The sequence below is a fragment of the Teleopsis dalmanni genome, chromosome 1 (assembly GCF_002237135.1).
Source record: "Teleopsis dalmanni isolate 2A chromosome 1, ASM223713v2, whole genome shotgun sequence".
In the NCBI taxonomy this organism is placed as follows: Eukaryota; Metazoa; Arthropoda; class Insecta; order Diptera; family Diopsidae; genus Teleopsis; species Teleopsis dalmanni.
This window is the reverse complement of record NC_051846.1, coordinates 84,353,641-84,371,640: the sequence shown is the minus strand read 5'-3', so window position 1 is coordinate 84,371,640 and position 18,000 is coordinate 84,353,641. Positions and strand designations below refer to the sequence as shown.

Below are 18,000 nucleotides of genomic sequence, written 5' to 3'. Positions count from 1 at the left end.
GACAATGTAAGGGAAACCGTTGACGAAAATTTCAAAGATATTGTTGAAAACAGTCTTGATTACGTGCCATATCAGAATTATTTTATTATGGGTTTTTTCTCTATCTATATTCACATACTAAACTATACATACCTGCTCTTCTACCTTCCTTTTTAAAGAAAAATAAAATTTACAAATATAGTGACACATATGCATGTTTTGGAATATAAAGATAGGCAAATAGATCCAGAGTTTTGTTAAATTAAACTTAAAAAATTAATAAAATTTTATTTAAATAATACTATTTATTCTTAATCGTATTTATTTACTAGTATATTAGTTATTTAAAAAGCTATTTATTTAACAAATTTTTTGTTTTTTTAAGTTAGAAAAATAATGTTGAATACTTTGAAATGTGTTCAGAAAGTTCGGAAAAAACTATTTTGTTAAATAATTTAAATTATGATATAATGTAACTTTAATTAGTAGTAATACGATAAGTTAATATAAAAATACTAAGGAGGTACAATCAAAGAACATAAAGATGCACTTACCGCTTCGACTATCACTTTCAGCTGGCTTGAGCTGTAAAGCACGGTTCATCTGAAAATAAAAATTAGAAAAAATTAATTAATGCTCGTGAATTTCTTATCAATTGGAGCTAATAATTATTAATAAACTATTTTAAAAAGGTTTTAACAACAAAAAGATTTGACTTTATTGAAAACAAGATATTTTAAAAAATATTTAATATATGCTTACAATTAACTGATTTTCTAAACCGATTCTAAATCTGAAGTAATAATCAAAAGCAGTAAATATATTTTTGGTGATATATTTTTAGATACTTTGAATAGATCAACCAACGTCAAATTTCTAACTATGGTAGTGTTGTTCAAACCATAATTATAGCTATTCAAGAGTTTAAATAAGTGGTATGGTTAGATTAGGTTAGGTTACTGGGGCCGTCCGAAGACTCACTTAGACCATAAGGTCCATTGTGATACCCTAAAGAATTTGACACCTGTCCCTATAACCAGTTGGTACTGGCCACAAAGCCATTGACACGAGCTATGGAAATAGAATCTAGTTCTCTTAGTGAATTGAAAAAGTGTGACCATAAGTAGGAGAGTCTATGTCTTGCGAAAGTAGGACACTGTAGAAGAAGGTGTATTGGTGATTCCTCTTCATCATCCTCCATGCAATGTCTCATGAGCCTCACGACATGTCCTCCCAACGGGCAGTGTCTCGTAATAATTCCTACTATCTTCGATAAAATTGCTCGGGATAGATTAATTAACTCCCCCGATCTTTTCTTACTAATTTTTGGCCAAAATTCCTTGGTTTTTATGCAGTTGGTTACTGTTGACCATCTTCTTTCAAACATTTGGTATGCCCATAATTTTACTCGGTGCCGACAAGAAGCAATTGGTATACCCACACTTTCTTTTCCCAGAAGAATTTGTGCTGTAGTACCATGTCTTGCTAATTCATCTGCTATACAGTTACCTTGGATATCCCTATGTCGAGGGATATAAGTGGTATAGTATGCATATATTTTCTCACAGATAACCAAACTGCTACTCCCAAACAGACAATATGTCGACGATAATGATTTTATTGCTCATATCTCAGTGAAATAACGTTAACCTAATTTGAGTTCCGGGACATACTAATGTGAAAAATCGTAAAGTTGATTTTTATGTCTTCAGGAATAATCAGACAGCCCAACAATCACTCAGTATACATTATTTTAAGAGCATAGACATTTTATTGCTTATCTCTCAGTATGGTAAGTGAAGCAAATAACGTTAATCTAATTTTCTTCCCTGGTCACGCTAATATTGTGAGTTGTCTTAGAGCTGATATTTGTGCTTTCATAGCTAGTTAAAGTATAATCAACACATTCATAAAAATAAGACACAAAGCATAGCCATTATGTAGTTTTTCTCACAATATGATAAGTGAATCAAACAACACTCATCTAACTTGATTTAAATGCCATATAAATAACTATGTTATTGTTCAGGACAGAAGACGCTACCTCAATGTAGTCTGGAATATTGATTTTTCCCTACTCTGTACAAATATATCAAATATAGATTTACCGAAACTTTCCAACTTCATCCGGAAGATAAAGTTGCTTTAAGTGATAGCACATGAAGTTATAATGGAAATAGCGGGTAGTGTGGCTGTCTCTAGAACATTGTGTTAATCACAATAGGTAATCGATGTCTTTAAGTGAAGGTGTTAACATTCGTGTTAAGAGCCGCCTTCTCAATATGCGTGGAATATATCGGAATAAATATTAATAAGAATGCAAAGAAGTGCAAAAAATAATAATAGTATAAAGTTTGAAGGAATTGTATACTCTCTGGTTAAATATAAATATGTCCAAATTAAATAATAAATTTATTATACAATTTTAAATTATTTTAAAAAATAATTAAAATAAATAACTTCTGAATCATTCTATATTTTCTTTTAAATTAATATTTTTAAGGTTAAGCTTTTATATTTTTAAAATTTTGATAAAAGTATTTATATTTATATATTTCAATTAATTTAATTATATGAAAAAATAACAATTATTAAACAAAACAAACTGATTCTATGCATATATAGAAAATTATTTTATTCTGTAAAAAAAACAACTATAAAGAATTCTACAAATTTGATTAAAGAAAACAGTAATCGAAATTTACTGGTGTCAATTGTATCTATCAACGGGAATATCTCCGAACCGTGTACATTGTTCCTTTCACCACATAACAAAGTGTTGTACAATGTCCCCGTCTGTATTTAAATCCACTTAATACCGCCATGTCTGTATATGCGATGTACATTTTTTATTATTTATCCTTTCGACCACTTCCGCTTCAAGCATGATTTAAGCTTAAATCTTGTTCATTCTTTTAAACCCCACACATTCTGCGGTCAGTCACTGTAATTCTAATAGAAGTAAAGGAAAAACAAAAAGAAAACAAAACGAAACAAAACAAAATATGTGAAAAATCCTTTAAAATAAAAAGGAAAATGAAAAGCAATATAATTGCATTTTACTTAATTTTCTTGTCTTTCTTCTCTTTCTACTTTGTCTCAGTCCTCCATATTATTCTATTCTATTTTATTTATAGTAAGAGTCATTTTATGCTTCTTCTTCTTCTTCTGTCGTTAGATTTGCCGTTGACGTATTGGTTGTACATTAATGTTGTTTTTGTTGTTGTTTTTGTTTTGCAGCAATCATGTGTAAAATCCTTTGCAAATCACCGGAAAATGAAAGGTAAAATGGGTTAAAGCTATGCCGAACGTTCAAAGGGCAAATAACTAAACAAAATGTGTAATACATGCGAAATTGAAATTGAAGTTTGGTTTGAATGGATAGTTGGTTTAGTGGATGGGAATCGGGGGATCGGAGAAGCGGCTCAATTATTTAGAACTCATTCACTCATTCAGTGATTCAGTGGGTAGACATCGGAATGGTAGTGTATTTATGTTGATGGGCATTTATTGGATAATGGCGCAAGCAACGATTTACTTAAAATATTCATAGAAATAATTTATTTTGTGGTAAGTGACTTCGATTAAGAGTTTATTGCAAAATTCGAATGTTTATATGAATTCAATTAATCTGACCTTTCAATCGAAGTGCATGTAAATGCTTGACTAATGTGTAAAGAAGATGAATGAAATAGCAATTACAGTCTCAGTTGAGACTTGGAATGGTGCTGTGAGAAGATGTCGGGTGTTCGTCGGTGCACTAGCAAAGGTTTTAACATTTTGGGAAGAATTTAAAAAAATTTGTGTCTTTCAAAAATGAAAATTTTAAGAACAATTTTTTTTACTGGAGAAATAAGTTAAGGAGTTTAAGTTAATTGTCAATATAATTAAGGAGTGGTATGTTAATTTAAAATATATTTATTTTTGCCTTTAGTTAAATTTAACATTTTTTACAGTGTTTTTAAAAGCTTTACTTAAAGAAAGTGTTTTAATTTATATTTCTTTTCAAAAACTTATGACTGACTCTAAGCACTCTAGAGACTTACAGACTTATAAAAATCAATATGTAAATATTGATTAGTATTTAAACACAAAACCTGATTTTATCACTATACTACAAAATATAAAGATTAGTCACCAAAAACCATTCTAACTGACTAATTAAGCTACCGGCAATCGAAATACTGATGAAATTTGTATATGAAGATATGTACGGTATTGTTCCATAGACCAGAATAGAAAAAAATTTTAATAGCGAATATATTAGAGTGACATATCATAATCGGCATCATAAATATATATCATCATATATATACCATCATAAATATAAATATATGAATTGATCTACGAATTACGCTTTATGTGGTGTCCATTATTACCTACAAGTCTCAAAGGGAAGATACAGGAAAGAAGATTTAAAGAAGTATTTCTGGACTTTTCAAAAATCTTCCTTGTAAACAATCTTTTTTGGGGATTTAAAACAGGTATATATATATTTATTTTTTTGCTTTTATTTAGCGAGGAGTTGGAAAGTTTTATACATCATCGAATCGACCGTAGTCGAAATCGTGAGTGCGACTCCCTAACATATTAATGTATATTATACCCATTAAAACACCCTCTCTTCGGAAGGACGTATTAGAATCAAAATGATTATACTATAATCATAGTAAATCTTTGTTTTGCATATAGTAACGCGTCAAGTTTATTATTTTAAAAGATTTGAAAAAACTATGCCATCACACATTGGCCATTTCCTTAGGGGAAGCAAATTACTCCTTTTGTTATTAACTCCTTTAAGTTATTAATCTTGGTTTAACAGTTGTAGATCATGATATGACGAGTAAAGTAATTTCCCTTCTCAGTTTAGTTTTGTAGATCACTAACATAAGTTTAGAATGATAAAAAAGTAATAGTGTTTAAATGAAAAATCACAAGAGCATGCAATGTATAAAAAAATCTAGTTCTTATATCTAAAAATAATAGTTTTGAACTTCTAGCTTATTGAAATGAAAGAAGAATACAGATAATAATGAATGAGTCTATATTCTACCCAAAATAATTGATGGGTCTATATTGCGCCAAATGGGTTTAAGCTGTCGATTTTGAACCCTAACTATGAACCACTCTTTTCTTTTTTGCAATATTTTCTTGATGATATGGTATATAACTTTGATATGCTTTGATATAATCTATAGCTAAGTATTTGACTTTAAATTAAATTTTTATACTATTTGTATTTAGACGATTCCGATAAAATTGGTCAGTGTTTCGCTGTATTAGTTCTATGGAGAGCTTTTTCCTATTATTTGCATTTTTATCAGATGTTTACCTTTTATAATAACAAGGAGTATATATAATAATATCAGTGATACAGATCACTCTTTATTGGTGTCATCAATCCAGCCACTGAAATTGTTTCATTCGTGATAAGAGTATATTTAAAACCATAATACATAGTGCAAAGTTTCTTCCAAAACTTAATTCCTCAACTTGTGTGTAATCATAGTGAATCCGGCTATTTCAACGCAACTTTAAAGTTGTTCTTAAAATTTTCAAGCTAAATTGAAAATGCAACAATACTGTGGCATTATAATTATTTTAATTAGAGGCAAACATTTTTACAGCTGATTTTATCTTAAAATTGTGCACCCGAAACATGCATGCAGAATTCATTTGCGAAGTAAGCAATTAAAATCCTGCTTTAATGTTCATACAACATAAAATGTTGTTTTTAAAACAAACAATCAAACAAACAAACGGACGAACGAACAAACAAAGGGGGTGATGTGAAGGGGGTGATGCCTTCCATTTACATTATTATTGCTACTAAAACCTGCGCTGTCGGCTAACATTTTTCCATAGTCATTCTCAACGGTCGGCCGGACGGCTAAACGTTGAATTCCAAATGGACAACTCTTGTTTGTAATTCAATTATGTTAATGATTGAACAACATTTACGGTATTTACATTAATGCATAATGAATAAGCAAGTATTCTGTGCCTATAAATGTGCTCCGTTTGCATTATATTGTGTCGCTGTTGAGCGCCTAAATGTATGCAGCATATAAAATGTTTATATATTTGCCGTCATTGGAGTGTTTGCCGCTGTGTTGCTATTGTTGGCGTTGTTGTTGTTGTTGTTTTTGTTGTTGTTGCTGTTGCTGTTGTCGTATTTTAATCTATGCCAAGCAAAACCCGAATTGACAGCATAAAACAAGCAACAGAATTTCAAACACCAAAAGTTGCCACAATAGTGCCTTCCAGTTAAGGTCAAAAAAAGCTTATCTGCGTCCTTTGTTATCGCTCATGTAAGGCAAATGATGAAACAATTTTTCGGGAATTTCTTTTTTTTTTTTCGATCCAAAAAAGGAAAAAATTAAATAAAAAAGCAGTATATTTTTGATTAAATTTTAATTGAGTTAATTTTTTTTAGCCAAAATTCGTGCATAATAATTAAATTCAATTCTGTATGCAACATTGGCAAGGCAACACTGTGTTCTGTGGTTGAGCTGCATTTTTTCGTAGCACCCGAAACACATAAATGAACTTTAGTCAAAGCTTAACAGGATAAATTAAGTGGTCGATGAACTGAATCCTAGTTGAAGTTGCACTCTTATATGCACATGTGTATATTGTTGTTGTTGTTAGACTTGTTGTTGTTAGTGTTGCAACTAATGTTGCTGCTAATGCCACACAAATGAAATTGGGGATTTTAATGCTGTTTTAAGCAGAGTATTTCGTGCATATCCTTCTACTGAGCGATAGCGAGGGTGCAGAGGTGCAGAGGAAAACTCGTTACTCGTTACTCGTTACGCTGTTGTATGTTGCATGTTGCATGTAGGCATGACACCCTTGATAAATGATTGATATTTTAGGATTCTGTTTTAATTGGAAAATTTTGCTTTGTTTCATCCTTCAAATGACAGCACAAATAAAATATTTAATTTTAGTAAATGTAGTAAAAATTGATTTTCCGTTACAAGCGAAGAGAAATAGAGATATTTATTTAAAAATTCACATCTAAAAGTTGTCATATGAAAAAATATATTCTGATATATGAAATAATTGGTACATTTTAATGTTCATTATTTTCTGTTTAAATTGTTTGCAATATAAATAAAATATTCCCTTCAATTTCACAGCTGGTTGATTAGCAAAACTGTAGGAATTTTGTTTTAAGTGAAATATTTTGAATTCATTCACCATAAATTGTATTTCTATGGATTCGTGATGAAATGTACATATTCTATTCCTTATTTGCAATAGAATAAATAACCGAGCTCATTAAATGTAAAGCCACTTGGACTTCAGTTCCTATTTGAAGAAATAATGAAATGCATTCGTGAAGCAGACATGAAAGTGGGAAGAATCATGTATGAGTACGGAATTCAAAAGGTTTTTGAAACTTGATAGAATCGCACAACGACAGATAATTCTACTCTATTAATAAAAATATAAATTCATATTAGGAAATTTAATGTGTGAGTTTTAACAGATTTTTCTAATTCTCGAATAAATTTTTTTTTTTTGCAACAACGAAAATAGAAATAGAAATTGAGAAATACCAACAAGTATATCGGCTATAAGCGATATTGACAGATATTTCCAAATTGGGAAACATTCTCGGGAATTGTGCCGGCATATTGTGGAGCGCGTCTGGTATCGCACTTGGTTGCAATTTCGCGGTTGATTTGGCATTACTTGCAACGAAAAGCTGCCATCGATGAAATATTTGTGTGCATTCACTTGCAGGCAAAAAAAACTTAATTACACTTCATTATGTGTAATGCACGCAAGCAATGCAACGCATGTGTACAAGTCCACTTTTTTCCCATGACTCAGCTTTCTGGGCTCTGTACCAGCCACAGAGCGAGGCAAGACCATACAACACAACCGAAATTTCGTTCTGTGAAAAGTTTGAGATATTCAAAATTCAATTCGGGAAAATTTGCATTCAAATAAAGCGAAAAAGTTGAAAAAAAAAAAGAAATTAATTAACATTAAATTTATAAGGCATCCCAATTCAACGCTCATTTGCGTTTCAAAGCCTTAAAGTATGTAAAAGTTTCGGCGTAATTAGCAAAACTCGCAAAGCCAAAATTTATTTAATTTTTTTTGTTTCAAAATGAAAAAATGAAAAATTGAAATTTTGCTTAAAGTACTCAACATTGTATATATAAAATATATAATTTTTCTTTTTTTTTCTTTTTTGTGTTTTATGTTTTATTATCTTAATGGGAAACCAAACAAAAAATATTTCAACACAAAATGTTAATTATATAATTTCAATGAGTGGCTGCGGCTCAGGACGACGGAATGATGTATAAACTTTATGATGAAATCAACGCTTAAATGTGCAGCTTCATTGAAATTTAATAATTGAAATACAGAAAAAAAATTAAAAATTAAAAATAAAAATAAAATTAAAATCGTGAATAAATGAGCACAAAAATTGTACATAATTATGGCAGTTAAATTAAAACGCCATTTTAAATGCTGGCGAAATGATGAGAAAATGGTTGCTGGTTAATTAATATGTTGCGCTTAATTGAGGTCCTCTACGGCTGCCAAAACGGAAGAAAAGTTTTTAATGAAACACAAGTTACATAAATTACAAATTGCAAAGCCAGAAGTTAAATGAATTTCATTGAACTATCGAATAATAAAATTAATTAATATATTGATGAAGTCTCTTTTGCACTGATTTTGTTTTAAGTTTTAACCAATTTCATATATAAAATTATTTAAATTCTTGATTGTATTAAAAAATCAACTGGAAAGATACTAAGATAGCTCTGACACCACCTCTGAATATTAAAGCTACAGATAAGAAGTTAACTAGCAAAAACATACCACAATAGGAGATTAAGATTACGTCTCAATAATCTTCATTTAATCTTCATTTATTAATTAAAATATTTAAAAATCTTCAGAAGGTTTAAAAAATACATAAAGGATAGAGCTCTGAAATTATTTACGACAACTGACAGACTTACCAACACCGCCTTATCGAATCTCAGAATGGTTACAGGCTCCTCGGGGAGGTATGCAGATCTGAGGTCAATTATTGCTTAATCTGATGAAATGAGTTAAGAAAGAGTAAAGTGCTGAAGTGCTCAAATAGCTTCAACTATTATAATTCATTGAAATGATAGTATAATAAAATATTTACTTCTTACTTTATTAAAAATAACTTATATTTATTTTATAGAAATGAGTTATTAACCACTAAAATCAACTGTTGTTATATTATTAACTTAATTAAGCAAGTCAATTAATGATAAAAAGTTTTACTAAGTTTTGAAAGTTTATGCCATAACTTCTACTCAAGTGAACTTATATTAGAAAAAAGGAACTAATTCTAACCATGGCTTCTAAAAATCGAAGTATTTACAATCGAGAAATACAACAACATAAGTAAAGTTAAGTACTGGTTTCGAACCAATCTTTCGAACTGAAACCTTTACTTCTTCATATTTTGGAAGAGAGTGAGTGTAGTTGCAAATGTCAGTATATCAAGTTGAAGACATCTATTGTATTTTGTTATTTACTCAAAGGCAAATTACACTAAGCGTGATTAGCTTCGTGAATTATTCTTGTTTGACTATTCAGTTCCAGATAAAACCATGGTGATTTAAGAAGTTCATTTATGTTATATATGTCAGGCCACTAAAGAACCTGTCTCTAAGATACTGAAGTCTATTGTTAAATCGAGGTAATGTCGGTTTGTAAAGGAAATAAACTAATATTCGTTGGGAATAACATCTAATAATGCCAATCATGTTAAGAGAAGAAAAATAGAGACACCCCTCGAGCAAAAAGTAGAACCAATAAATAGAAAAGATGGCAAAAGACTATAAGAAAGGGAAAAACTGCAACTTATTAAAAAAATATAAAGAAAACTGAAGAAAATGGAAAGAATTTAGTAAGCAAATAGAGTAGTACGACGAGAAAGAGAGATAATGTTAGATATTTGAGCAATAGTTGAGGGAAAAATGAAAGCAAAAAGAAGAGCGAAAATAAATTGAGGGAAGAAAACGGAATACAAATAAACAGAAATACAGAAGCAAAAATAAACAGAATATGATTAAAAAAAGAGTATATAAATAAAAAAGTTATTAGAATAATAGATGTGGAAAAAATATAATGAGAAAGAGGTAGAGTTTTATTGTTACGATAGTTGCCTTTAAAGTCTTTTGCCTAACAATGAAAAAAGTGGTTAATCAGTGAAAATGGTTTTATTGCTTTTCGAAGTATTCTTCATGATTATCAATATATTTTTGCATTCGATTAAACCAATTTTCAAAATAGTTTTGCTACTCTGAAGTGGGTATCTTCAACACCAGTGTTTTGAATGTCTCAATGATCTGTTCGAGCATAGAAAACTGATCGCTCCGCATTTTTTTCTCAGTGTTTGGGAACAAAAGGAGTCATTGGGTGTCAAGTTGAGACTGAAAGGAAAAAGATAGTGACATTATAGAATATTGTTGGTAAATGTCGAACGTGGTGCGAGATTTCCTATTGTGTCTTAAATATGATAAAATGTTAAATTCAGCAGAATTTCAATAAACTTATATTCGTTTCATGGTAGGAAAAATCTTAAAAATAGTATAGCTTTTTCAATATAAAATTCATATAATGTAAATAACAGAACACTTAGCTACGATGAGCTGTACATAAATTTATAAGCAGTTTTATTAAATAGAAAAAAATTATTACTGTTAATTAATTATTTGCGATCAAAAATTTAAAACTGTTAAACCAAACGTACTCATAAAATCCTTAAACTGATGAGACCAATTTGTACTCTCTGAATGAGAAAGTAGTAAAATAAATACTTTATTTTCATGTCTGTCTATTGTTATCTCTGCCAACTACATTTGTATTGCATTTTCTTTAAAAATCTATAAGATTTTCTACTTTTCAAGTCCATGTCATTGTCAATGCACGTATTCGTAATTAGACAAGAAAAAAATAAGGAAAACAACATTCACAGTCGAAACTCAAGTGGATATTTTTTCCTTTCCATTGGTAAAATCTTGTATCGCAGTGGCGTCTTCCAGCAGAAAACCATACGATTTGGACCTCTCTATTTGTTGATTTTTTATTTTGCATTCTTAGGAAATGCAGTTGCACTCTTATAAAGAAACTCTTATAAAGAAATGCAATTAAAAGTAGTTTTTATGGCTTTGTTGTTTTTAGCGAAAAGTTCCTTGCATTGCAGTGGAAAAATTCCCCACACACGGAAAGGCAAGTGAAATATTCGGTGAAGTGGAAAAATAAAATCAAGAATTGGAGATCAAATCGAAGAAGGAAGGTAGAAGTATGTGAATAGCCAGCTAGAGAAAGTTTTCCAAGCTCAAACGTCCCTTAGCGCATATTTTACGTGAAGAGTTTTACAAATCGAAACAAATAGATAATAATACTTCTGGGTTTAGAAAAATTTTCTGCGACATTAAAAATGGATAATAAATTTTTTTGTTTATGAAATGTTCAAATAAAAAAGCGAATTGTTACAAAAAATATATGACGTGATTCTATTTAAGTTAAAAACACTGAAAAAATGGATAATAGTATTAAAAAATTTTTTATTATTCAGATAAATTTAAAATTTATAATTTATTCTATATGTTATGAATAGAAAATTGGGGCTAATGTTTAGTAAATGTTATTATTAATAAACTGAAAATAGTTAAAAAACCTTTTCAAAGTCTTAAGAAATGCATTATGCGAACTTTGGAAAAATAAACGTTAAGCATGTTCAAAAATTCATATACAATAAAAATACATTATACAATATAGTAAATAATACTTAAAAACTATTATGAAACTATAGTGATATATTCCAAGGAATATCATCACTTAATAACCATTCCACATTCCTAAATGCTGATTGCTATTTCTTAAATTTATTTTCCTATATTTATTGTTAAACTTATTTAAGTTGGAAAATATATTCTCACTTAAATATAATATCCAGCAACCTCGTTCCTAAAATGACTTAATAAAATAATAATAATTTTGCATGAAGTCTGCTTCTAGGCGCAATGTTCGCATGATGTGTTTGAGTCACGTAAGCAATTTATTTAAGCGCAGCGCTTATAGCTTGCACTTAACTTCTCAATTTCAGAACGTTAACATTTGTAATTTACACTAATTTTTAATAATAGAAAATTAAACGTTTTGAATTCAGTCTTAAGGAAATTTCACAAAAAAAAGAGTTTAAAACTCGTTCAAAGTAAAAGATTGAACTTGTTGATTGCCTGAGTGAAGTGTTGAAAAAATAAATTTTTTATATAAATACGGAAAATAAATTTCCTTTGCATTAAAGTTAATGTTTAACGGATGTGCGAAATCGGAAAGAATTACATTGCCAGTTTTTAGTGCTGATAGGTAGGTAACTACAGGCTTTAGTTAATACGTAAAAAAAAGGAACATAAATTGTATTGAAGTGTAACTAACCAATCTTACAAATCTCATGAGACTGGTGCCAAATCACTTTATTAGGAACTTTGCAAATTGCATTAGACACCATTTATTGGATATGGACACCAAGATCAGCTTTACTAGATATATGTGGAATGGTCAGAAGATTTTAAAACCTGCACTTAGTTGAAAGAGAATATTTATGGGTTTGAACATAAAATACTGTCTCCACCAGAACAAAATACTTTAGAAACGATCACGTATTTTATTGGAATACGTGATCCAATACTCTCGGTCTCAGTGGATTTTATTAAATCTTTATGAAAACTTCTGCCTAGGATTAACATAAGCTTTAGAGAAACAACCGGTAGAGATATGTGTAGATAATTTTAATTATGAAGCCTGAAGAATGAAAGCAGAGCACGGTTCTTTCTTTTGGCAAAGACCACGAATATTGTTAGAGACCCATAGTACAACCCTTTCGCGTTATACGAGTATGTCTGTTTATTAGGACCGATTTCAATATTATTTCCGATGTCTGTTTATGTGCCCGATTTCAATAACATATAATTACCGATTTAAGTTTAGTTCAATTTTATTAGTTTTTTAGTTCTTGATAGATTTGTAGATTGACGAATTTGACAAGTCTTAGCATGAATGCTCTACTTTTGCCACATAATAAGTGTTTTCCTAAAGAAAGAACAGCACGTTATTGACTCACATGTATTGATTGTTTTGCAGCCTTATATCTATTTCTCGGAGGGAAAAATGATATATCGTGAGCTTACATATATATCACTACGTAAATAACTAGGAAATACCTGATACTATACTACACAGTTGTCGTAGCCGTAACAAGGGCCTGGCATCCGGTTGATGGAAGTATTGTTACGTTAACTGATCTCATATAGTAACACAAATTTGGAGAGGACAATTTTAAAAGGAATTTCACACTTCTCATTATCATTAAGTTTAAATGAAACTACTAATGAATGAACATAGAATCCATTTAAAAAAGTTTCAAAAAATGTTTCAACGCATTTTAACTAAAAATCTAATTGAAATTAAATTACATTTCATTGAAAGTTAATAAAAAATTTTAAATTGTTAATTTATGTAAATTAAGTAAAGCGTGAATTATGCAAAAATTTAACTGTTTTTTTATGTTTTTTAAATGAACTTATATAAGTTCATAAGCACATAAATATTTAAAAGCATATAATTAACATAATTTTAGGTAAGTAAAAAATAAGCCAGTTAGCTACTGTAATGAATGGATAAATAAAAAAAAATATTTATAATGAAATGAAATATATGAACATTTTATTAAAAAGGCAGTCGAAATGGATAATTACTGTTTAGAATAGTAAGTTGTAGAAAAAAAGTTTTAATTTTTAATAAAAAAATACCAAGTTTGGATGTGTGCCTGTTTTAAAAAATATTATTATTTGAATATACAAAATGCCATAGTAAATAATAATTATAAATTTCATTCCGCTTCCAACGCGAGGGAATATGCGTGTCCATTTACGATACACTCAGTTCCGTTCCTCGCCATAAAACCACAGCCAACACATGCCAAAAATTTCTCACTTACACGCATTTGTTTGGTTAAAATTTTTTTAATTTTTTTTGGGCATTTCTGTTGGAAGAGGTGCAGCCGTTTATGGGCAAGTATGTATGGCATATCCCTCCATATATATAGATCTGTATTCCAATTGTGTTTTATTTGGCTGTATCTGTATGTTTTGACCACAAATTGCTGTTATCCATCAACGAGTTGTTTTTATTTTTGCCTTTGGCTTTCAATTTTATTTTCACTTTTCGCGTTAGTTCGTTAAATTCGCTAAGAAATTAACAAAAAAAAACCTGGGCTTCAATGTGAAATTAAGTTTGTTTTTAACGCCTTCAAAGGCGCTTTTTTGACCTATTTTTAGTTTTTCGAAGCCACACAAATCAATAAAAATGCGGCTTTTGGCATTCACAGGTAAAAGCGTGCGAAGGTGTGACTTTAAATCGCTATTGTGTCGTATATTTTCCGATATTTACGACAGAGGATTGTCTTCCTTACAGTTTTATGAGCTTAATTAGTATTTGCATATCCATTAACTAAACAATGTAATTGATATATAAACTCAGCTATAATCATTTCACAACGCATAATTTCATGTATATTTTAGCGCCTAGAAGTATGTGTTTTTAAAAAATGTTAAGGTACGTAATTAAAGTACTCCTTCTACTATAAAAGGCTTTCTCATGGAAAAACCTATCTTTCTTCGCTTACAAATAATCGATATGAAAATTTTATTTAATTATTTTATGAGCTCATCATGTTTACAAGAAAACTACTTCAAACTGTCATTTCGTTGCGTAGGAAAAACTCGAAAATATCAAAGTCATGTCTTGAGCAAATCATTTTCCTGATTTATATTGCTTCTGCTCCTGTTCCTCCTTATTGAATGTTATTAAGGTTTACCTTTCACTTTTGTGTTTAATATTAAATTTGCTGTGCCTTCATAAAAGCTTACCTTTTTTGACAGCTTCTCAATCAAACGCTCAATGAGAGGAAAATTCTTTTGTATCTTCGTAATCAACTGCTTAGTTACGCATTAGTAGGTGTGTGTATTTATTGATTTATGGCTTTAAGTTGAATATGAATATATAAATATATAGCAGCATAAAAGTTTTTATCTTTAAAAAAGAAAATAAATGAAATCAAATGAATATTTAAATAAAAAATAAAATAAAAATTTTGCTATTAAATTTTAATGAAAGCTAACATTTTCAGAACGTAGAATATTTGTAAAATTATGCCTTCCTAGAGAAATTATATATGTTCGCATTGTGTGTGCATAAATTGAAGCAAACATAATAATAGCTACATATTAGGTATTTTGCTTATCTGACTAATGTTTGAGAAATGCCTGCTTACTTATTAGGTATTTAAGATACATGCCATTGCGTAATATTTGTATGAATTTTCAATATCCCAATATCCAGTGAACTGTAAATATGAAAAAAGAAAAAACAGCATTGCTCGCAGCACCAAAAAGGATGTGCTTGCAGAAATAAGTAATGCTTTATCTTGAAGGTAACTTCATGTTCTATTGGCATTTTTATAATAGACTTTTCCATTTTCCAAGTTGGCTCCCTTTGCAAAAATTTGATGTGCACTTGGCTTTATATTCGAAATGACAACACACTTTTTTCCATAAATATGTGTGTACCGCATATATGTAATATTTAATGTGCTTTGGAATATGGAGAAAAGTGGTGGCTGCCTCAACCTGTCAACGTGATAACTAATACGCTCGGCATATGCCAGCTCTATTGACAGGTTCAATAGTTGCTACTTCTTCCTTGACTTAATTCTTTGCGTTATAAGTTTTTTCTCTTTTTTTTCTATAATATCCTATATGCATAAGTTTTTTTTACACGGCAGTGCTATTCTATCACTTCTTTGAGTTTGTCCTATTACAGTCCAATAAATAATTTTCATTTTAAGATCTATCATTTTGATAAAGGTATATGGCACTTGCACATTGATTGGCAGCAAAATATTTTAGACAATGTGGGTTGTAAGAAATTTCGTAGAATTTAATATGAAGGCATACTTCGTATATAATTTACCACATCATTAAGAACTATAAAGAGTTTACATATATTTCATGAACTCTTTATAGCTTCTAATGATATTCTTAAACAAATTCAAAATTCCTTAACTATTCGAAATAAAGCATGCATCCCTTTAACTCAATACTGAAAATAAATTTGGTGTAATATTGATTAACAAACATTCGTTTGAGTGCCGAAATCCTTTTTAATACTCCATTGCTCAAAGCAAATAAATTCGCCTAAATGTATGCACTGATTATCAATATTTCAGCGCTGAGGCAAATCTATATCTCATTTCACACTCGAGCACGCAGTTTCAATGGCACTTTTGTTAAACATGGCACGTATTTTAATTGATATGTCGAAATTAAGTTGTGAAGCGATGATTTATTTTTTCTATACGATTTTTATCACATTTTTTTATGTAATGTACTTTTTTTTTCCTATATACAAACAGCTTGGGCAGCAGCGCTTCATTCGGCAATTTGTTTGCGTTCAAAGTACAACTACAAATAGGAATCAATGAGCACGTAAGCATCTCTGTGTTTGTGTGCTTATGCAGGGATGTTTATTCTGAGCTTACTTCTGCCTTAACTAGAAATACTATTTGATGTCTGATACCCGCGTCGTTTAATATTAACTCGAAATGATTTCGAAAAGGAACAAGCGACAACGTATGAATTCACTGAATGCACGAATGCATCATCATCTCGTCATCATGTGTGTGCATGTGTACAAGTGAGTTCAATTGGAAAATCGTGCGGAGATCGAGTGCAAATACACTTTCACATACACAAATATCGCCAGGACTCATATATAAACTCACATATTTAATTTTATATTGAACGTACGTTTCGAGCACATACACAATCGTACAGAGGGCATCATGAGAATTTATTTAGTTGCCAGTGCGGCAAAGTATACTGAAATTAATTGGGTATTAAATTGTAGGGAAAATGAATGTGTTTTTGCGGTGAATTATTCAGAAGCTGCGAAATCTCTGAATTCTGTCGAAGTGTTGTACAAAATGTAAACATACGAGTATTAAGCTCTTTTATTTTATTTTTATATTTTACTTTATTAAATTTTTTTACTACAAAATAAATAATTAGAAACACAATTTTCAATATGGTTTTAACTAAAGGATTAATAAAAATAGTTCATTTATATGAATTATGGATTAAAAGTTAAAATTAGAACCATTTAATATTTTTTTCAGTAGTGGGAAAAGTTGGAAAGCTACTATATAAGACTTCATAGGTAAATTTGAAGAATTTGTTGAAGATCTCTCTCAAACACTTCGATCTACTGAAAATTATGCCAGGTGCAATGATGAAATTAGCAAATACGAAAAATAAAGACTAAAGCGGTTAGATTTAAGTCAATAACGTTTCAAATATTGTTTATAAAAATATTATAAACAAGAGAATGTAATATAAATTACAATAATTAAATAAATATTTATTTAAATATTGTATATAAAAATATTATAAACAAGATAAGTTATAATAATTATAAAATTATATAGATTTATAATTACATATATATAACTATATATTGTTATAAATTTTTTTTTGGTGCATTACATTAATTTATTGAATCATTCCATTCGAAAATAACAACTATTTATCAAATCTAGTGTATTTTATTTTACTTGCTGTAGTAGGAAATATTCACTAATCATTTAAAAGAATTGGAAAATAAAGTAGAAGACTTATGTATGAAACCTTGATCAAGGTTCTGTTTTTATTTCTTTTCCTGAGAAGTTAACTTTTCAAAACACTTTATTTAGATAAGAAAAACGACATTTTGTGGTAAAAGCGATTTAAAACTTATTTATTTTCATATTTTTCAATTTATTTACTTGTTTATTAATTTATGTTCAGATTTTCGCAGAAAAAAAAATCTGCGAGTATGAGTCAAGAAAACTCAGTTATTCAGGTCGAAATACACGCAATTAAACTATGGCTAAGGGTA

The 18,000-nt window shown here is 29.5% G+C and overlaps 1 protein-coding gene across 1 annotated transcript in view; it reads right to left on the bottom strand.

The window, feature by feature from the left end:
• Positions 1-417: 417 nt before the first annotated feature.
• LOC119686035 overlaps positions 418-18,000 on the bottom strand; it is a 65,160-nt gene continuing 47,577 nt past the window's right edge. Inside the window, exons 2-3 of the mRNA XM_038100496.1 lie at positions 534-582; positions 418-455 (exon numbers count right to left, since the gene is read on the bottom strand). Of these exons, the coding sequence (XP_037956424.1) occupies positions 418-455; positions 534-582 (87 nt within the window). The remainder of the gene's footprint in view (positions 456-533; positions 583-18,000) is intronic.